The sequence below is a fragment of the Aspergillus pseudotamarii genome, assembly GCF_009193445.1.
Source record: "Aspergillus pseudotamarii strain CBS 117625 unplaced genomic scaffold BDV38scaffold_10, whole genome shotgun sequence".
Taxonomy (NCBI): Eukaryota; Fungi; Ascomycota; class Eurotiomycetes; order Eurotiales; family Aspergillaceae; genus Aspergillus; species Aspergillus pseudotamarii.
The window spans coordinates 247,094-263,810 of NW_022475024.1; the positions used below are offsets into that span (position 1 = coordinate 247,094).

General features: G+C 47.4%; 4 protein-coding genes across 4 annotated transcripts; 3 read left to right on the forward strand and 1 right to left on the reverse strand.

Annotated features, from left to right (window-relative positions):
• Positions 1-69: 69 nt before the first annotated feature.
• Positions 70-1,506, reverse strand: BDV38DRAFT_239280 (FAM207/SLX9 family protein). The gene is made up of 2 exons (XM_032053747.1): positions 1,127-1,506; positions 70-1,073 (listed from the first exon to the last, which is right to left on the reverse strand). The coding sequence occupies exons 1-2, from the start codon at positions 1,127-1,129 to the stop codon at positions 543-545; spliced, it is 534 nt and encodes a 177-aa protein (XP_031916816.1). The 5' UTR covers positions 1,130-1,506; the 3' UTR covers positions 70-542.
• On the forward strand, positions 1,490-3,585 carry BDV38DRAFT_239284 (glycerol-3-phosphate dehydrogenase family protein). The gene is made up of 3 exons (XM_032053748.1): positions 1,490-1,953; positions 2,010-3,142; positions 3,194-3,585. Exons 1-3 carry the CDS (start codon positions 1,661-1,663, stop codon positions 3,247-3,249), a joined length of 1,482 nt encoding a protein of 493 aa, XP_031916817.1. The 5' UTR covers positions 1,490-1,660; the 3' UTR covers positions 3,250-3,585.
• Positions 3,586-4,008: 423 nt separating this feature from the next.
• On the forward strand, positions 4,009-11,933 carry BDV38DRAFT_268896 (putative glycogen debranching enzyme Gdb1; the record flags this gene model as incomplete). Its single annotated transcript, XM_032056862.1, has 11 exons — positions 4,009-4,226; positions 4,286-8,210; positions 8,241-8,505; positions 8,539-8,600; positions 8,671-8,747; positions 8,809-8,814; positions 8,844-8,871; positions 9,258-9,461; positions 9,523-9,687; positions 9,755-10,925; positions 10,984-11,933. The coding sequence occupies 11 exons, from the start codon at positions 4,009-4,011 to the stop codon at positions 11,931-11,933; spliced, it is 7,071 nt and encodes a 2,356-aa protein (XP_031916818.1).
• A 1,307-nt stretch (positions 11,934-13,240) lies between these two features.
• Positions 13,241-16,146, forward strand: BDV38DRAFT_9585 (F-box protein). The gene has a single exon (XM_032064194.1). It carries the CDS (start codon positions 13,516-13,518, stop codon positions 15,925-15,927), a length of 2,412 nt encoding a protein of 803 aa, XP_031916819.1. The 5' UTR covers positions 13,241-13,515; the 3' UTR covers positions 15,928-16,146.
• Positions 16,147-16,717: the final 571 nt, after the last annotated feature.

The window sequence follows — 16,717 nt, forward strand, 5'->3', positions numbered from 1 at the left end:
AGCACGTGATCGATGCTTATCAGCCGACGCTATCCGCTCACAGCTGGAGACTACATATAAACATGTTATGATAACTTATATTAAGTATCTCATTCATTATTTGGCATCTAAATGGGGGTTTGCTAGCGGTGTACCACATTAAACTTCCACGAAGCCGCAAAGACTGCAAAGTCTTAGGTCATCTGGAAGTAAGAATATCGACATTCTGCGGTGTAGACCTGGTATCCAGTCTTTGCTCCCATCGTACTTCTTAAACTTGGCAACTGGTATAAGAGTCTAAGCCTGGCCTAGTAAATCGAGTATGGTCTCTTTTTGAAGGCTTCCAACGCCACAAACAGAAGAGGAGCGATATTTAGGTGACACACTCCTGGGCCGTATTCAACATAGCGTCTTAGCGGTTAGATCACTATTACTTGCCACGTACAGTCGCTGCTAGCAATACTGGCGGTAGGTTTGACGTAGGCAAGGAGGGCTTGTTGTCGAGACATATGAGCTTAGTTCCTCAAAGAGGGGGTAAGTGAACTACTTAGAGGCCGGGACTTTCACTTCGTTGCCTTGAACACGGGTTGCTGCTCCATCGTTTGCGAGATAAAACTGCGCAGTGCGGCCCAACGGTTCGACACAGAGCCTGCCTGGTTGTCCGATGCTGTATTTGGTGTAGTAGTCGCCTCGATTGTCGACATCTGTGCCATGTTCTTTGCAAAGCGATCCCTTTCTGTTTGTTCCAGTCGCTGCCTACGCTTCATAGCGCCAGGTTTATGCTTCAGCGTTTTCTGTTTAATGACATTCACCTGACTGCTGGGATCATTCATTTCATCCTGGGTTTCTGGAAGGGCATCGGCAAGCGATTCAAGGTTTGCAACGAGTTTCTTTGACGCCCGTCGACGTTTGGTAGTCTTTTGAGAGTTCTTCTCTATTTTGGACATTAAAGCAGCATGTTTAATCTGACGCTTGTCTTTCTTAGATGTCCGAAAATCATCATTGAAAAGACTAGATTTTGTCGAGGGAAGAGCGCCTTTCCCTGAAGCCGGCATTTTCGCAGCGGACTGCTTCTTGGTTGATCTAACAGGAGCCTTTGCAGATGTCAGAAAGCTCGAATTTTCATGTGAGAGGTAAGATGGCTTACCATTATGGGTTTCTATCGCTGGTGCCGAAAAAGTTGATCAACTCGCCGGGCTCTCCGAGACTTCACGATAATAATTCTGCCTCTGGTTCCGATGGGTGCGTGCTCCTAAACCTATTCTGGAATAGCCTGAAAGCTAGCTAATCCATGTCCCTGGCAGCCCCTGACCTCACCGCCAACGTGACTACTTACCGACTAAGAGGAGGTTTTTCCTTCTTTGGTATCCCTATCCCTCTAGGTTATTGAGATCAAGAAGTGAGGACTTCCCGTGGTACATACTCCGTAGACTAGAAGTTGGCCGGGAGTCAAAGCACTAAACTAATTTGTTAGTGTGACACATCCGATCACTCACCGAACCTGATCGCCTTTTTTTTTTTTTTTTTCCCTAAAATCCCTCGTTCTTTCTCCGAATTTCTCGGGACGAAAAGATCCACATTCACGGGTATTCAACCCGCCTTATCGTCTTCCACTTACATCAGAGAACCACATCGAGAATTCTGGTGACAATTTTCGTGTCTCATTCGCAGCACTACGTGGATGCTGTCTCCAGTACATCTTTTATCTCGCCGGACTTGCCTTCGTTCAATTGCCACTGTGATTGATCAACCTCGGTCCCCGGTTTTTCCCCAGCAAGAGACACTCTCCACTCCATTTTCGTCGTCTCTAGTCTACTCAAAGGCTTTAAAGTTCTCCAGACCGACCTTAACTCGGCTCACTTCTTGTTCATTTTCACGTCTATATACTACATTTGTGGACGACATTGCCAAAATGAGTTTTCTTACCCCGTACCAGCGCAAACACAAAGTCACGGTGATCGGCTCAGGAAACTGGTAAGTGCGCTCAGAGATAACGGTAACTGGGATAAGACAGCGCTGACATACGAAAGGGGCACCGCTATTGCCAAAATCGTCGCTGAAAACACCGCTAGCAACCCTGCCATCTTCGAAAAGGATGTTCAGATGTGGGTTTATGAAGAGAAAGTGGAAGTTCCAAAGACATCCCCTCACTATAACCCATCTTCGCCCTTATGCCAGGGTCCCCAGAAATTAACAGAGATCATCAACAAAACACATGAGAACGTCAAGTATCTACCAGGAATTAACCTTCCTACAAATTTACACGCCAATCCCTCGTTGGAGGACTCCGTTAAGGACAGCACCATCCTTGTTTTCAATTTGCCTCATCAGTTCATTATCAAGACTTGTGAGCAAATCAAGGGCAAGATCCTGCCATATGCGCGTGGTATCTCTTGCATCAAGGGTGTCGATGTGCGGGAAGATGGGATCAGTCTTTTCTCAGAAACCATCGGCAAGATTCTTGGGATCTACTGTGGCGCTCTCTCCGGTGCAAATATCGCCAGCGAGGTTGCACAGGAAAAGTGGTCTGAGTCAAGCATTGCTTACGATCCTCCCCATCTAGATTCGAAAGCCCCCTCGCCTAATCGCTCGCCTTCCTCGTCGACGGTGGATGTGGTTCACTTCACGCACAAGGACGTTTCGGGACAACTATCTAAGGTTAAACTGCAGGCGTTACCCTCCGAATATCCTCCCATTGACCATGCTGTCCTGAAGACACTTTTCCACCGTTCCTACTTCCATATCAGTGTGGTGAGTGACGTTGCAGGCGTTTCCCTTGGCGGTGCGCTCAAAAATGTCGTCGCCATTGCCGCAGGTTGGGTTGAAGGCATGGGATGGGGTGACAACGCCAAAGCTGCCGTCATGCGAGTCGGCCTGTTGGAGATGGTCAAGTTTGGTGAAATGTTCTTTGGCGCGACCATCAACACTCGGACATTCACCGAGGAGAGTGCTGGTGTTGCGGACTTGATCACTAGCTGCAGTGGTGGTCGCAATTTCCGTTGTGCCAAGCTGAGCATTGAAAGAAAGCAGCCGATCGGAAAGGTCGAAGAGACGGAGCTTAACGGCCAGAAGCTTCAGGGCACTTTGACTGCGATTGAAGTGAATAAATTCTTGAAGAACCAAGGCGTTGAAGAGGAATACCCCTTGTTGACGGCCGTCTATAGTAAGTGTCAACCTTTTTGTGTGTTGGGGAGATGTCACTAATTTGTCGTAGGAATCCTAGAAGGTACTATGTCTGTTGAGGATATCCCTTCTTATATTGAGCGGTAAATAAGACCTGAAGCTTTGTCTCCCATGATTTCTATTTCGGTTATTAATTCACGGGTATCTGTTTTCTTTTCGTTACAGCAAGCCGGAATCCGTTTCGCATGAATCGCAAGGAGTGAATGGTGGTGGCGCGAGCCAGGCAGTCTTGGCCAAATTGTGAGGTGGCAGGATGCAATGATGTCTGCTCCTCACAAAACTTTTTTTTAATATTTATTTACGTCTTGAGACTTGTCGGTAGGTCTTTCTCATGTTATTTTGGGTATGGATATTATAAACGCACATAGACTAGTGACCATAGAGCAATTCCCAGATATATGTTATTATTTCCGATGAAAAAAAGATCTGTTCTGATTGTGTGTTTTGGCTTTGCCGGATTGACTTCTTCTGATACTAAAATTGGGTTCCTCGGACACGTTAGTACGGAGGTCCAAGGTTACTTCTGCGGTCGAGGCCTTTGCACCTTCCCATGATGTCAGACCTCCTGCGGGGTTCAAATGCGCCCAGGAACATAAATGACGAACTTGAAAAGCTGGCTTTGTTTGATTTTGGTTTTCTTCCTCCCTCAATACTATTTATTCCGCTCTTCGTTCTCCTGCACATCGGCTGGATCAGCGTAACTCTACCGATCACCAACAGCTCCATCGGCCGGGCCGATACTTTTTTATTTATCCCCGCACTCACCTGGGGTCAAGCATCCAGGGTCACGTCACAGCTTTTCCTCTGGGTACTCTGATCAGCTGTACGAACAAACCGGCAATAACAATGCCTGTTCCACGCCAGGTTTATCTGCTCCCATTGAGAGACGATGGCTCCCCAGACGTGCCCGGGGGTTATATCTACCTTCCTCCTCCCACCAGTCCTCCGTACTCTCTTCGCTTCGTGGTCGAGGGAAGCAGCTCGATCTGCAGGGAAGGAAGGTTGTGGGTGAATATTCCTGAGGATGGGAAGCCCTTCAATCGCTCGGTATTCCGGAGTTTTAGGTAAAGCCATTCCTCTCTTTTCTGGCTTATTGGCTTTTCAGTTATTGACGCAGAAATAGGTTACATCCAGACTTCAATAAGAACATCCAGATCGATATTCCCATCACTTCTCCAGGATCTTTCGCGTTTTACACTGCCTACTCCCCGCTTCCGGACTTCTCCGTTGCTCCGGTTGAGACGTCCGAACCGGTCAATAGCCCAATACATTACATTGATGTTGCACCGAGACTAACTCTTGGTGGCCGTGTCCTTCCTCTCAATGCTCTCTCAATATTCTCTGTGATCTCTAAGTTCATGGGTAGATACCCAACGGATTGGGAGGAACATTTGAATGGGATCGGCCAGCGCAACTACAATATGGTTCATTTTACGCCCTTGATGAAACGCGGAACCTCAAATTCCCCCTACAGTATTTTTGATCAACTAGAGTTTGATGAGGCTCTATTCCCCAACGGAGAGGATGATGTAAATCAAATGGTTAAGAATATGGAAGAAAATCACGGGCTCCTGTCGCTAACGGATGTTGTATGGAATCACACTGCTAATAACAGCAAATGGCTTGAGGAGCATCCTGAGGCTGGTTATAGCGTCGAGACAGCACCATGGCTTGAGGCAGCATTGGAGCTAGACACTGCTTTGTTACAGTTCGGGGAAGACCTCCAAACTTTGGGTCTTCCAACGGAATTCAAGACTGCTGATGACCTGATTGTTGTGATGAATGTACTTCGTGAACGGGTTATAGGCGACTTGAGGCTATGGGAGTACTATGTGGTTAATGTTAAAGCGGACACCCGAAGGATCGTTGACAACTGGGCCAAGTCTCCAGAGATCGATTTGGAAAGCGATCAATGGTCACGGTTTGCTCTCAAAGGCTTCAAAAACCTAAGTTTTAAGGAGCAGGCGAGCTTCATCCGTGAGCACGCAATACCAACGTCCAAAATGATACTTGGAAGGTTCTCTCGGGCAGTTGATGACCACCTCGGTGCGGCCATTTTAACTGCGCTGCTTGGTCCTGGGGGTTCCAACCATGATGAAGCAGAGAACAGATTCACTCAATTGCTCGATGAGGTGAATCTGCCTTTTTACACAGAATACGATGCAGACGTATCCGAAATAATGGAGCAAGTCTTCAATCGCATCAAATACCTGAGAATAGATGATCATGGACCCAAGCTTGGTCCTGTTACTAAGGAGAGCCCACTTATTGAGACATATTTCACAAGACTGCCCGTCAACGAAATTACTAAGCAGCAAAAGTCGACGGCACTTGCACTTGTGAATAATGGGTGGATATGGAATGCCGACGCGTTGCGGGATAACGCTGGACCGGACTCGAAAGCCTATTTGCGACGGGAAGTCATTGTGTGGGGTGATTGTGTGAAGCTAAGATATGGCAACTGCCCTGAGGACAGTCCATTTCTTTGGGAGTTCATGACTAAATACACTCGCTTGATGGCTAAGTATTTTTCGGGATTTCGGATTGATAATTGTCATTCCACGCCGTTAGGGGTCGCAGAATACCTGCTGGATGAGGCACGAAAAGTTCGACCCAATTTGACGGTTTTCGCTGAGCTCTTCACGGGCTCCGAAGAAGCTGATTATGTTTTTGTCAAGCGACTAGGCATCAATGCACTCATTCGGGAGGCCATGCAGGCCTGGAGCTCTGGTGAACTAAGTCGTCTTGTACACCGCCATGGAGGACGCCCTATTGGCAGTTTTGACCTTGACTTGCCCACTGCAGGGAGCAGCCATGCTATAGCCTCTGCAGGAACTGATAATCAAGAAGAAGCTATCTCTCAAATACGCCCGTGTCCTGTCCAAGCACTCTTCATGGATTGTACACACGATAACGAGATGCCGGCCCAAAAGCGAACAGCGGTAGATACATTACCTAATGCTGCATTAGTTTCGATGTGCGCCTCAGCTATTGGCAGCGTCATGGGCTATGATGAAGTATATCCAAAGTTGGTTGATCTCGTCCACGAGACACGGCTGTATTCCTCAGCGTTTTCAGGACCTTTGAAGGGGGAGCTGGGCTCTGACGGTGGCATCGGGAGTATCAAGAAGACTCTGAATCAGCTTCACACTATGATGGGGGCTGATGGATACGATGAGACACATATTCACCATGATGGAGAATATATAACTGTTCATAGAGTTCACCCAAAGACACGGAAGGGTATATTCTTGATTGCACATACTTCTTTCCCCGACCGGGATGGTCATCCCATCCTAGCACCGACTCATCTCACCGGGACACGAGTCAAACCACTTGGGGCATGGAGGTTGGAAGTTGAATCCGGGGAAAACGCCAGAGCAGAAGTCTTGGCCGATAAACACCACTTACGGGGATTGCCTAGCGTAGTCCGAGAGACTAACGCAGTTAAGGTAGAGGAACGCGGGGATGATACCATCATTTCTGTTTTAGAATCCTTCGTGGCGGGGTCAATTGCTCTTTTCGAAACGTCCATCCCGACAGCCGAGCATTCCACAGGGCTGGACCGTTACATTACTGAAGGTGCAGATCAGGCATTCTCAAAACTCAGTCTGGTTGACCTTAATTTTGTACTCTACCGCTGTGAAGCCGAAGAAAGGGATTCTAGTGACGGTCAGGATGGAGTATATGATATACCCAATTATGGGCCGTTGGTTTATGCAGGTCTTCAGGGATGGTGGAGCGTCCTGGAGAACATCATTCGATACAACGAACTGGGACATCCGCTCTGTGATCATCTCCGGCAAGGCCAGTGGGCCCTTGATTATATCATAGCCCGTTTGGAGAAGGTGGCACAAAAAGACGGATACAATGCTCTGAACGATCCGGCATCCTGGCTACGGGACAAATTCAATGCCGTTCGTGAGCTACCCAGCTTTCTCTTACCGCGGTATTTTGCCATTATTCTCCAAGTCGCGTACAACGCTGCCTGGAAGCAGGGCATCCGGCTTCTTGGAGGGAGTATACAGAAGGGACAAGAATTTGTTCATCAACTAGGCATGGTCAGCGTCCAACAAACTGGTTACGTAAAATCCGCATCCCTATGGCCTACGAAAAGAGTGTCAAGCCTTGCGGCTGGTCTTCCCCATTTTGCTGTGGACTGGGCTAGATGTTGGGGTAGAGACGTTTTCATATCTCTTCGAGGCTTACTTCTCTGTACTGGCCGGTTCGATGATGCCAAAGAGCATATTCTCGCATTTGCTAGCGTCCTCAAACATGGGATGATCCCTAATCTATTGAGCAGCGGAAAGCTTCCTCGTTACAATTCTCGAGATTCTGTATGGTTCTTTCTCCAGGCTATTCAAGATTACACCACAATGGTTCCAAATGGTATAGAGCTCCTCGGCGAGAAAGTTTCCAGGAGGTTCCTGCCGTACGATGATACATGGTTCCCCTTCGACGACCCTCGTGCGTATTCTCAGCATTCAACAATAACGGAGGTCATCCAGGAGGTTCTTCAACGACATGCCCAAGGACTGTCATTCCGAGAGTATAACGCTGGCCCTGAGCTTGATATGCAAATGAAGCCTGAGGGTTTTCAAATCGATGTCAATGTTGACTGGGAGACAGGTCTGCTATTTGGAGGTAGCCAATTTAATTGTGGGACCTGGCAAGACAAGATGGGGGAGAGTGAGAAAGCCGGAAACAAAGGATTTCCTGGCACACCTCGAGATGGCGCAGCCATAGAAATCACTGGGCTTCTCTACAGTGCTTTGACTTGGGTTGGAACGTTATATGAACGGAGACTTTACCCGCACGGAGGAGTAGATATTGGGGATGGCAAATCAGTCACGTTCGGAGATTGGGCTGCCAAAATTAAGAGCAACTTCGAGCGTTGCTATTACATCCCCGTGAGTCCCAATGAAGACAGTCGATATGATGTTGATACAAAGGTTGTCAACCGCCGTGGTATCTACAAGGATTTATATAAATCCGGCAAGCCCTATGAAGACTACCAACTTCGGTCCAACTTTCCCATTGCTATGACGGTGTCGCCGGATCTCTTTGATCCCTCCAAGGCTCTAACAGCGCTTGCCCTTGCGGACAAAGTTCTGCTTGGCCCAGTTGGTATGGCTACTCTCGACCCATCTGATCTCAACTACCGTCCCAACTATAACAACTCAGAGGACTCTACGGACTTTACCACTTCCAAGGGAAGAAACTATCATCAGGGGCCCGAATGGGTGTGGCAGCGAGGATACTTCCTTCGTGCCTTCTTGCACTTTGACCTAGCTCGCAGGACAACACCAGAAGGACAGACAGAAGCTTATCAGCAGGTCACTCGTCGCTTAGAAGGGTGCAAGCGAGCACTGAGAGAAAGCCCTTGGAAAGGCCTCACAGAGTTGACAAATAAAGCCGGTGCACACTGCTTTGACTCGGTATTTTCTCTCTCTCCCTTTCGAGTATAAGCATGACCCGGACTGCTAACGATGCATTCATTAATGACAGTCGCCCACGCAAGCATGGTCGGCGGGGTGCTTGTTAGATCTTTACTACGATGCTTCAAGATATGCCTCGAAAGCAGCGTAGAAGCGAGGATTTTCATTGAGCAATGGAATTATAGATGGGTATACACATATATACTAGTGTAAGGTATTCGTTGAAGATATGACTTGCCGTAGAATTAATATATCTCATTCTTCTTGTCTAGTATCTTCATGGATTCGTTATCATACTGTGTACAACTGCATGGTGCTTGCCAAGGCAAACATAACCTCCGGCTTAGTCAGCCGTTTGCACAACTCATATTTTTGACTTACCGTTTTTGGAATCGCCAAAGAGCTTATTGAAGTTTGAGCACAATTAAGTCCGCAGAATTTACCGCACACTTTTCTGAGGTATTAGACAAAAGCGTCTCTCAGTTGCGAAACTTACTAGGATAGATCTCATATAAAGAAGGTTATCTGGACTTGCGACGCGGTGTGTCTATCACGCGATAACCCACCCTGACGTCAGTTGTTTTGCCTTGCGCATCTTTACCGTGAAAGTGCCGAACGCTTCCCATATGCATTGACGAAAACTGTGTCGCCCAAGAGACAGCGCAACGGGACCTTACTCTTCAACACATGTCTGTGACAGAGTCTGCTGCGGCAGCCATAATAACGGCTGCAATTAAAAATGACAAGCTTGGGGGCGGGCATGAGCCAACATGGGGCGACCAAGCAAAAGGGCAACGTGATCTCTATACCCAGCTCATCATTAGTTTGACATTGGGACTAAGTGCTTTCTTGTCTTTCTGTGTATGCCTTGCATCTCATGAGTTATACATGCAATGATGTCTAACGAAGCTATTTTGTGTAGGTCCTGCGACCGAAATGGACGGAGCTGTACGCCGCACGAAGACGACAACGTTGCGCAGCTTCGCACTTACCGGAGCTTCCTGATAGCTTTTTTGGATGGATACCAGTGCTCTACAGGATAACTGAAGAGGAAGTATTACACTCTGCCGGCTTAGATGCGTTCGTTGTAAGTTTCATTCCATTCCATGTACCAGTGAGACAACAAGCACTAACACTAACGTCCGATGATGTAGTTATTGTCGTTTTTCAAGTTTGCGATCCGATTTTTGTCAGCCGTCTTCATGTTCGCCGTAGTTATCATACTTCCGATTCATTACAAGTATACCGGAAAAAGGGGGATCCCGGGCTGGGATGACAACGATGATAATGCTCTCGGTGGGAACAAGGACAAGATGCCCGTGACTGACCCAGACTATTTGTGGATGTACGTGGTATTCACATATATATTCAGCGGACTAGCGGTCTATATGCTACTTCAGGAGACGAACAAAATCATTCGTATCAGACAGAAGTATCTCGGCAGTCAGACTAGCACCACCGACCGGACTATCCGCCTTTCAGGTATTCCCCAGGACATGGCATCTGAAGAGAAGATTATTGAATTCGTGGAGGGCCTTCAGGTTGGAAAAGTTGAGAATGTCACTTTATGTCGGGATTGGCGCGAATTAGACCGCCTCGTCGACGAGCGGTTGCAAATACTACGGAATCTTGAACGAGCGTGGACTAAGCATCTCGGATACAAACGACAGACTGGAGATGATAGCACGTTGCCGCTGGCACATCATCGGCCGCGTGGTTCGAGCTTGTTCTCTGAGGATGACAGCGAGCGCATACAGCTTCTTTCAGAGAGTGGACGAGACCACATTGCGGACTATGCGCACCGACGTCCTACAATTCGCTTATGGTACGGACCGTTAAAGCTACGGTACAAGAACGTTGATGCGATAGACTATTATGAAGAAAAGCTGCGGAGGATTGATGAAGAGATCAGAGTGGCGCGCCAAAAGCAGTACCCCCCTACCGAACTAGCATTTGTGACCATGGAGTCCATCTTTGCATCCCAGATGGTGGTTCAAGCTATCCTCGATCCTCATCCTATGCAGTTGCTTGCCCGGTTGGCGCCGGCGCCGGCTGATGTCGTGTGGAAGAACACATACTTGCCGCGTTCAAGACGAATGATGCAATCCTGGTCCATCACGGGAGCTATTGGCTTCTTAACCGTGTTCTGGTCGGTACTCCTCGTACCACTAGCGTATCTTCTCGAACTGGAGACGCTACACAAGGTGTTCCCACAACTAGCCGAGGCGCTGGCTCGCAACCCCATTGCGAAGTCCCTCGTCCAAACTGGTCTTCCGACTTTGGTACTCTCGTTGATGACGGTTGCTGTCCCTTATCTATATAACTGTAAGCCGGGCCGACTGAAAACTAGTTATGGATAATGTGCTAACCTTCATCCAATTAGGGCTCTCAAACCTTCAGGGAATGACATCGCGTGGCGATGTTGAATTATCCGTCATTTCCAAAAACTTCTTCTTCTCTTTTTTCAACCTTTTCCTTGTTTTCACAGTCTTCGGAACGGCAACGACATTCTACGAACTGTTCAAGCATCTTCGCGATGCGTTTCAGGATGCCACAACCATTGCATTTGCGCTGGCCAACTCGCTTGAGAACTTTGCACCATTTTACATCAATCTTATAATTCTGCAAGGTGTGGGCATGTTTCCCTTCCGGCTATTGGAGTTTGGAAGCGTTGCAATGTATCCCATCAATTTCTTTAAGGCGAAGACACCACGAGAGTATGCCGAACTATCCACGCCACCTACTTTCAGTTACGGGTATTCGATCCCACAGACAATCCTCATCTTAATCATATGTGTGGTTTATAGTGTATTCCCGAGCTCTTGGTTAATCTGTCTGTTTGGACTGGTGTACTTTGCCATCGGGAACTTCATTTACAAGTACCAGCTTCTGTATGCGATGGACCATCAGCAGCATTCTACCGGGCGTGCATGGCCAATGATATGCAGTCGAGTTCTGGTAGGCTTGATGGTGTTTCAAGTCGCGATGATAGGCGTGTTTGCCCTGCGCAAAGCTATCACACGTTCCTTGATCCTTGTGCCCCTCTTGGGTGCAACGGTGTGGTTCAGCTACTTCTTCTCTCGGAGTTATGAGCCACTAATGAAATTCATTGCTTTGAAGAGTATTGATCGTGAGGGCGGCGGAAATTCTTCCCCTTCACCGTCAACCTTTTCTTCTCCATCCGGCCTCGACCGTGACGCCCTACCAATCCAAATCGGTAGGCACGGAGTAGAAGTCAGGCTGAACAAGTATGTCAATCCCAGCCTCATTATGCCTCTCGATGGCGCCTGGCTTCCAGGCCGCAGCGTTGGCGAATGCCCTGGGTCTATATAAAATACATGAAAACACCAGACCATGCCTTGCGTGGTCCAGGGTACCCAATCAGTCTACAACCCACGTCTCATCTCTTTCCCCCTACGCCCCTTCCACTACTCGCTATTATGTGCTTTTTTCCATTTTCATTCATCATAGATATTATACCCTTTGTTAATATCAATGCTTCCAATGCCCCGAGTATATTATGATATACGATGCCATGCCATGCCCACCTACTATTAATATCACCTGTCTTCTTCTTGTTTTACTTATACTTCCCTTGCCTATTAACCCACCATATACGCCTGCATCTATTTAAATTTACCGCTCACAGATCGATCACCAATACCTGATTATTACTGTTAGGAGTGAGAATGTATACTCAGCAGTCGATGTATCTGTGGGGTTTTTTTTCGATTTTTTTGTACAATGTCGGATAATGCTCATACATTCATTACGTACGGTTTTTCAATGTTGCACTTATTATTTTCTTCATATATATATATATATATATATATTTTGATTGTGGAATTCTACATATTCCCTTCTTTATGCTGTAGATTACTAGTAGTTAAAGGCCGATTTTCTGCATCCGCCGATGACGTTGTGTGGCGCCCCTCACGTTGATTGGCGCGTGATTGCGATCGACTTTCTTGTTCTTCCAGGTTGTTCTATTCATGATCTGAAGTAGAGCTACTTTGAAATAGAACCATGATGAAGAAGATCGACTATTTCCTCACATTACGAATACTTCCGTGAATGCCAAGTGAGGAATGCAACGGCTTCATCATCGTGCAGCCTTACACAAGAGATCAACAGTCGACAGCTCGATAATTGTCACCATTCTTGTGAGAGACCCGCTTTCTAACTTTTGACTCGCTCACGGAGTCTGTTCATCTCCACTTGCTACAACGCTCAGTCGGCGGCACCACCGGCTTATCCTCGCAAGCTTCCATGGGCGATGGCAATCTTCATGAACCCAATCTATAATCACGACGAAAGTTTCTGCTCCCTCGCCCCTCGCTATGGCTGACTGTTGCGGAGTTCTCATCACATTCGCCAACTATGTGGAGCTTCCCCAATATTTGGCCCACTCTTCGTCGCCGCTCTTGGTTGAGGAGGTTCAATGCTGGAGGATGCACCGGTCCCTATATCGACGTCAAGACGGCTATTACGCGAGATAGAAATGCCACCCCTGGAGTCTCAGGAGACGATAAAATGGAATAGAATCCTTATGGCTTTCCTTTCGGTGTCCTGAGTTGTCAACGGCTCTCTCTTCCATACATTCCTCGGTTTCCCGTTTTGTCCACAGCTATAAGACAATCCGGCATTTTCTCCTTACTCCTCTTGTATTAGTGCATTCATCGCCTACTTTGTCTATAGCTCGTCTAGAAAGAATTGTACACCTATGGATTAGAAAAGAAGCGCTAGCCATAACGAAAACCTGGCATAGCTGGCCAACGGTGCAGGTCCGCAATTGATAGTAGTGTTGGAGCTATTTTCGTTCATTTAAACTGCACGCATCTATACATCCCGGCGAAAGTGCTTAGAGCTTCTTGCATTTCAAGCCATCAAAGCATCGTTATTAACTCTGACAGAGATGGCCCGTCATTTGATGTCTGGGAATGACTTCCACGGTGATGCTCGCGGCGTCGATAGAATTGCATCAGGCTCAATTAATGCTTCCCATGTGGATTCGGTGTTTTGCTCTGATTCGAGGCCAAAAAACATTCTCAAACCCCAGAGTGTCTCACAAGGGCCTATATTTCCGCGAATCGTGACTAGAAGGCTGCTCGATTTTATCTCTCGTGAAACCCGTCACTCTTTACGCCTAACCTGCAGATCTTGGTCTCGAACCATTGACAAGGCAATGCCCGTTTCTCGCCCTGCCGCAAATATTGTACCGGCTGAAATTTTGCTGCAGATATTCTTCATGTTGAGCCCTCGTGATTTTGATAATGCTCGACGGACGTGCTCTCAATGGATGAAAGTGAGCCTAAATGAGCGACTTCTGGAAAGTATGCTCAGACGAGCGGGCTGGTGGAATGCCTGGCAGCGGGACTGCCAGACCCAACGTTGTGATTCAGAACACCACAAAGAGAGCACTATGTGGAAGATGAGCCGGCGTTTCGCCACAGAATGTATCCTATCCGGTCGAAGGGTGAACGTGGAGAAGACCGGCTTCTTAACAACCGCAGTCGTTGACTTTACGAAACTATCCCGAGGGCACATTTTCACAGAGGCGTCATCATATTCGTTTTCCACGAATTCTAGCGGCCATCAGGATGGTATCGCAGCCATATCTAAGTTCCGTGTCAGTGACTGTGGCAATTATTTACTAGTAACTACGGGATGCAAAATCTACGTTTATCTTCTGCTTAGCCGGAACCATGAGAACTCCCTCCCTTCATCTGCGAATAAAAACGCGGATGTTGCGCCGATTACACGCATTGATTGTCCTGCTGAAGTGATGTCTGCTACGATTGATACTAGTACGCCCAGATTTGTCATTGCGGCGCTGCTCCATAACCGTTCCGGGTTGATGTGCAACTTAGTACCTTCTGGCGCTGCTCAACCAAATACCTTCGAATCCGCTGGTTTCACCTCTGATATATTGGATGGCTCTATACAACCCATGGAAATTACTTCCCTTTCTTACTATCAAGACATATGTTCTCCTGAAGACCTACCGCGCAGTGTGTCGGTCTGTCCCGGACGTCAATGCGTGGCATTCGGCTCTAGTTCTAGTATTGAGCTACGTTGGATTGATAAAAAGACGAAACAAGAAAATAAAAAACGTCTTGCTATGTCGCAGCCATCGGAAATCCTGCATTTCCTGCCTCATCGATCCGAGACGCATACAGAGCTGCGGCTCATCTCATCCCTTGCTGGTCCGGGATTGCCGGGTTGTAAATGCCACAATGTACAGCCTGGTGAACTGCGGTCGGCTTGCCCTTTCCATCTTTTGGCCGATATCCAATCTTTCGCTCAATGGAGTTCTGGAGAAACTAGCGATCTCGGGTTAGTGAGGGCGACTCATTGCCACCACTACCGAGCTGTTCCTATCAGCGATGGCCTACATTTCCTGTTCATCGAACCGCGCACTAGTCTGCTTTGTATAGGTTCCGATGCTCCTTTCGGTGGTCCTACCAGTCTGACGAGGGCTCTTATTTGTATCCCGCCGTTTGGAAAACTCCCGTTGGAAGTTGCAAAAAAAGGATTAGCGCCTACTATCTTCGCAGCCGGTTCGGATTTGAACTGGGGTCTGCGAGTGGTAGCTGCTTATCGGGACCGGATTGTCTTATACTCCGTTCCACTGGATGTCTTCAATGTGGTTCGAAGGGAACGTGAAAGACAAGGAGATAATGTCATGGGTGATAGTGATCTAGCACGAGACTGGTTTCTCGACAGCGAAAGGTCGCGAAAGGGTCATGGAAGCCTCGCACCGAACCAGAACGGTGACTGGGAATTCCTCCTTAGTGTGAGCTACAGGCCAACAGCTATGATGTGGCCATTCAAAATCTACGGAAAGGAGATTGGGCGGATGGACAACGTGGTCGAGTTGTCTCTGCAAACTGCCTACGGTGGTGCTCGAATTTGGGCGTTCGGTGCATCGGGTGAAATGAACATCTTTGACGTAGACACCTTCACGTCTAGCGCCCAGCAATCCGCCGATATCCCGTACAAGTCGTCGTACATTGGAGCCGATGGCAGCGTCGCTTCAGTGGAGATGGTCACGAGAAGTGATACTAACTTGCCATCTTCATTATCGTCGCACAAACGAAAGCATATCGAGACATTAGAAGATTTCGGTGGACAAAAGCCTACCACTTACCGATTTCATGATGCGATGCGTGAGGGAGATAATTCATCTAGTTCCCAGAATATTCATAAGACTATGACTACCAATGCAGCCACCAAACGGCGGATATCTTTCGCTGCGCGCATTATCGACTTCAGTATCCCAGAATCAGGCGACACATTGGTAGAGAGCGAATATACTTATGCTTAAAAGTAACTAGCACAAATATGTCTGTTTACTTTAGAAGGGATGTATATAGTCATCTCGATTCAATTTTGTGAAGACTGGTTTAATTTGCTTCTTGGACTCTATTTACACTTACTACTACACTGATAGACATAAGTGATAGCTATCAATATGCTTTATGCTACTATTAACGTTTATGTTACGGAACACAAATATACTTACCCATAGACAATATTGTTTTAAAGATTCTCCATCTTTCGTCAAGTACATCTAGAGAACCATGCGACTAGAGAAGCACACATCCAGAACTCTATACCCCCTTATGAAAACACAATAGAGTGCAGTAGCCTTCTAGGGATAGGCGGATGAGGCCGCCTATTTTTCCCTTCTTTTAGTTTTGGGTTAGATTAGGTTTGGGTTGTTAGGGTTTACGCACAGAGGACAAACCAGACAGCGGTTAGGAGGTCGGATCTAAAGATTTGGGGACGTTTGGTGAGAACTAGTTTGTAGGTTATTGTTAGTATTATGGTGCAGGGCGAATATCGAGATTAGTTCTAGCGTTCCTTTGTCGTTAGGGATGTATTTAGGGATATCCGCTGTGGAAGGATAATAGGGCTGTGGCCATTGCGATGGCGTTGAGATATGTGGAGTTTTGTACATAGGGAAATTGTGCAAGGATGGAATGGAGGGTATGGAGTATAGGGTGGTTATTTTGGTTTCTGGGGTAGGTCCTATTATTAGCTAGTCTGATCCATCGTATCCCAAGAGTAATCTCGGGCACTTAGCATCCGGGATCGTCAGACTAATTATGCTT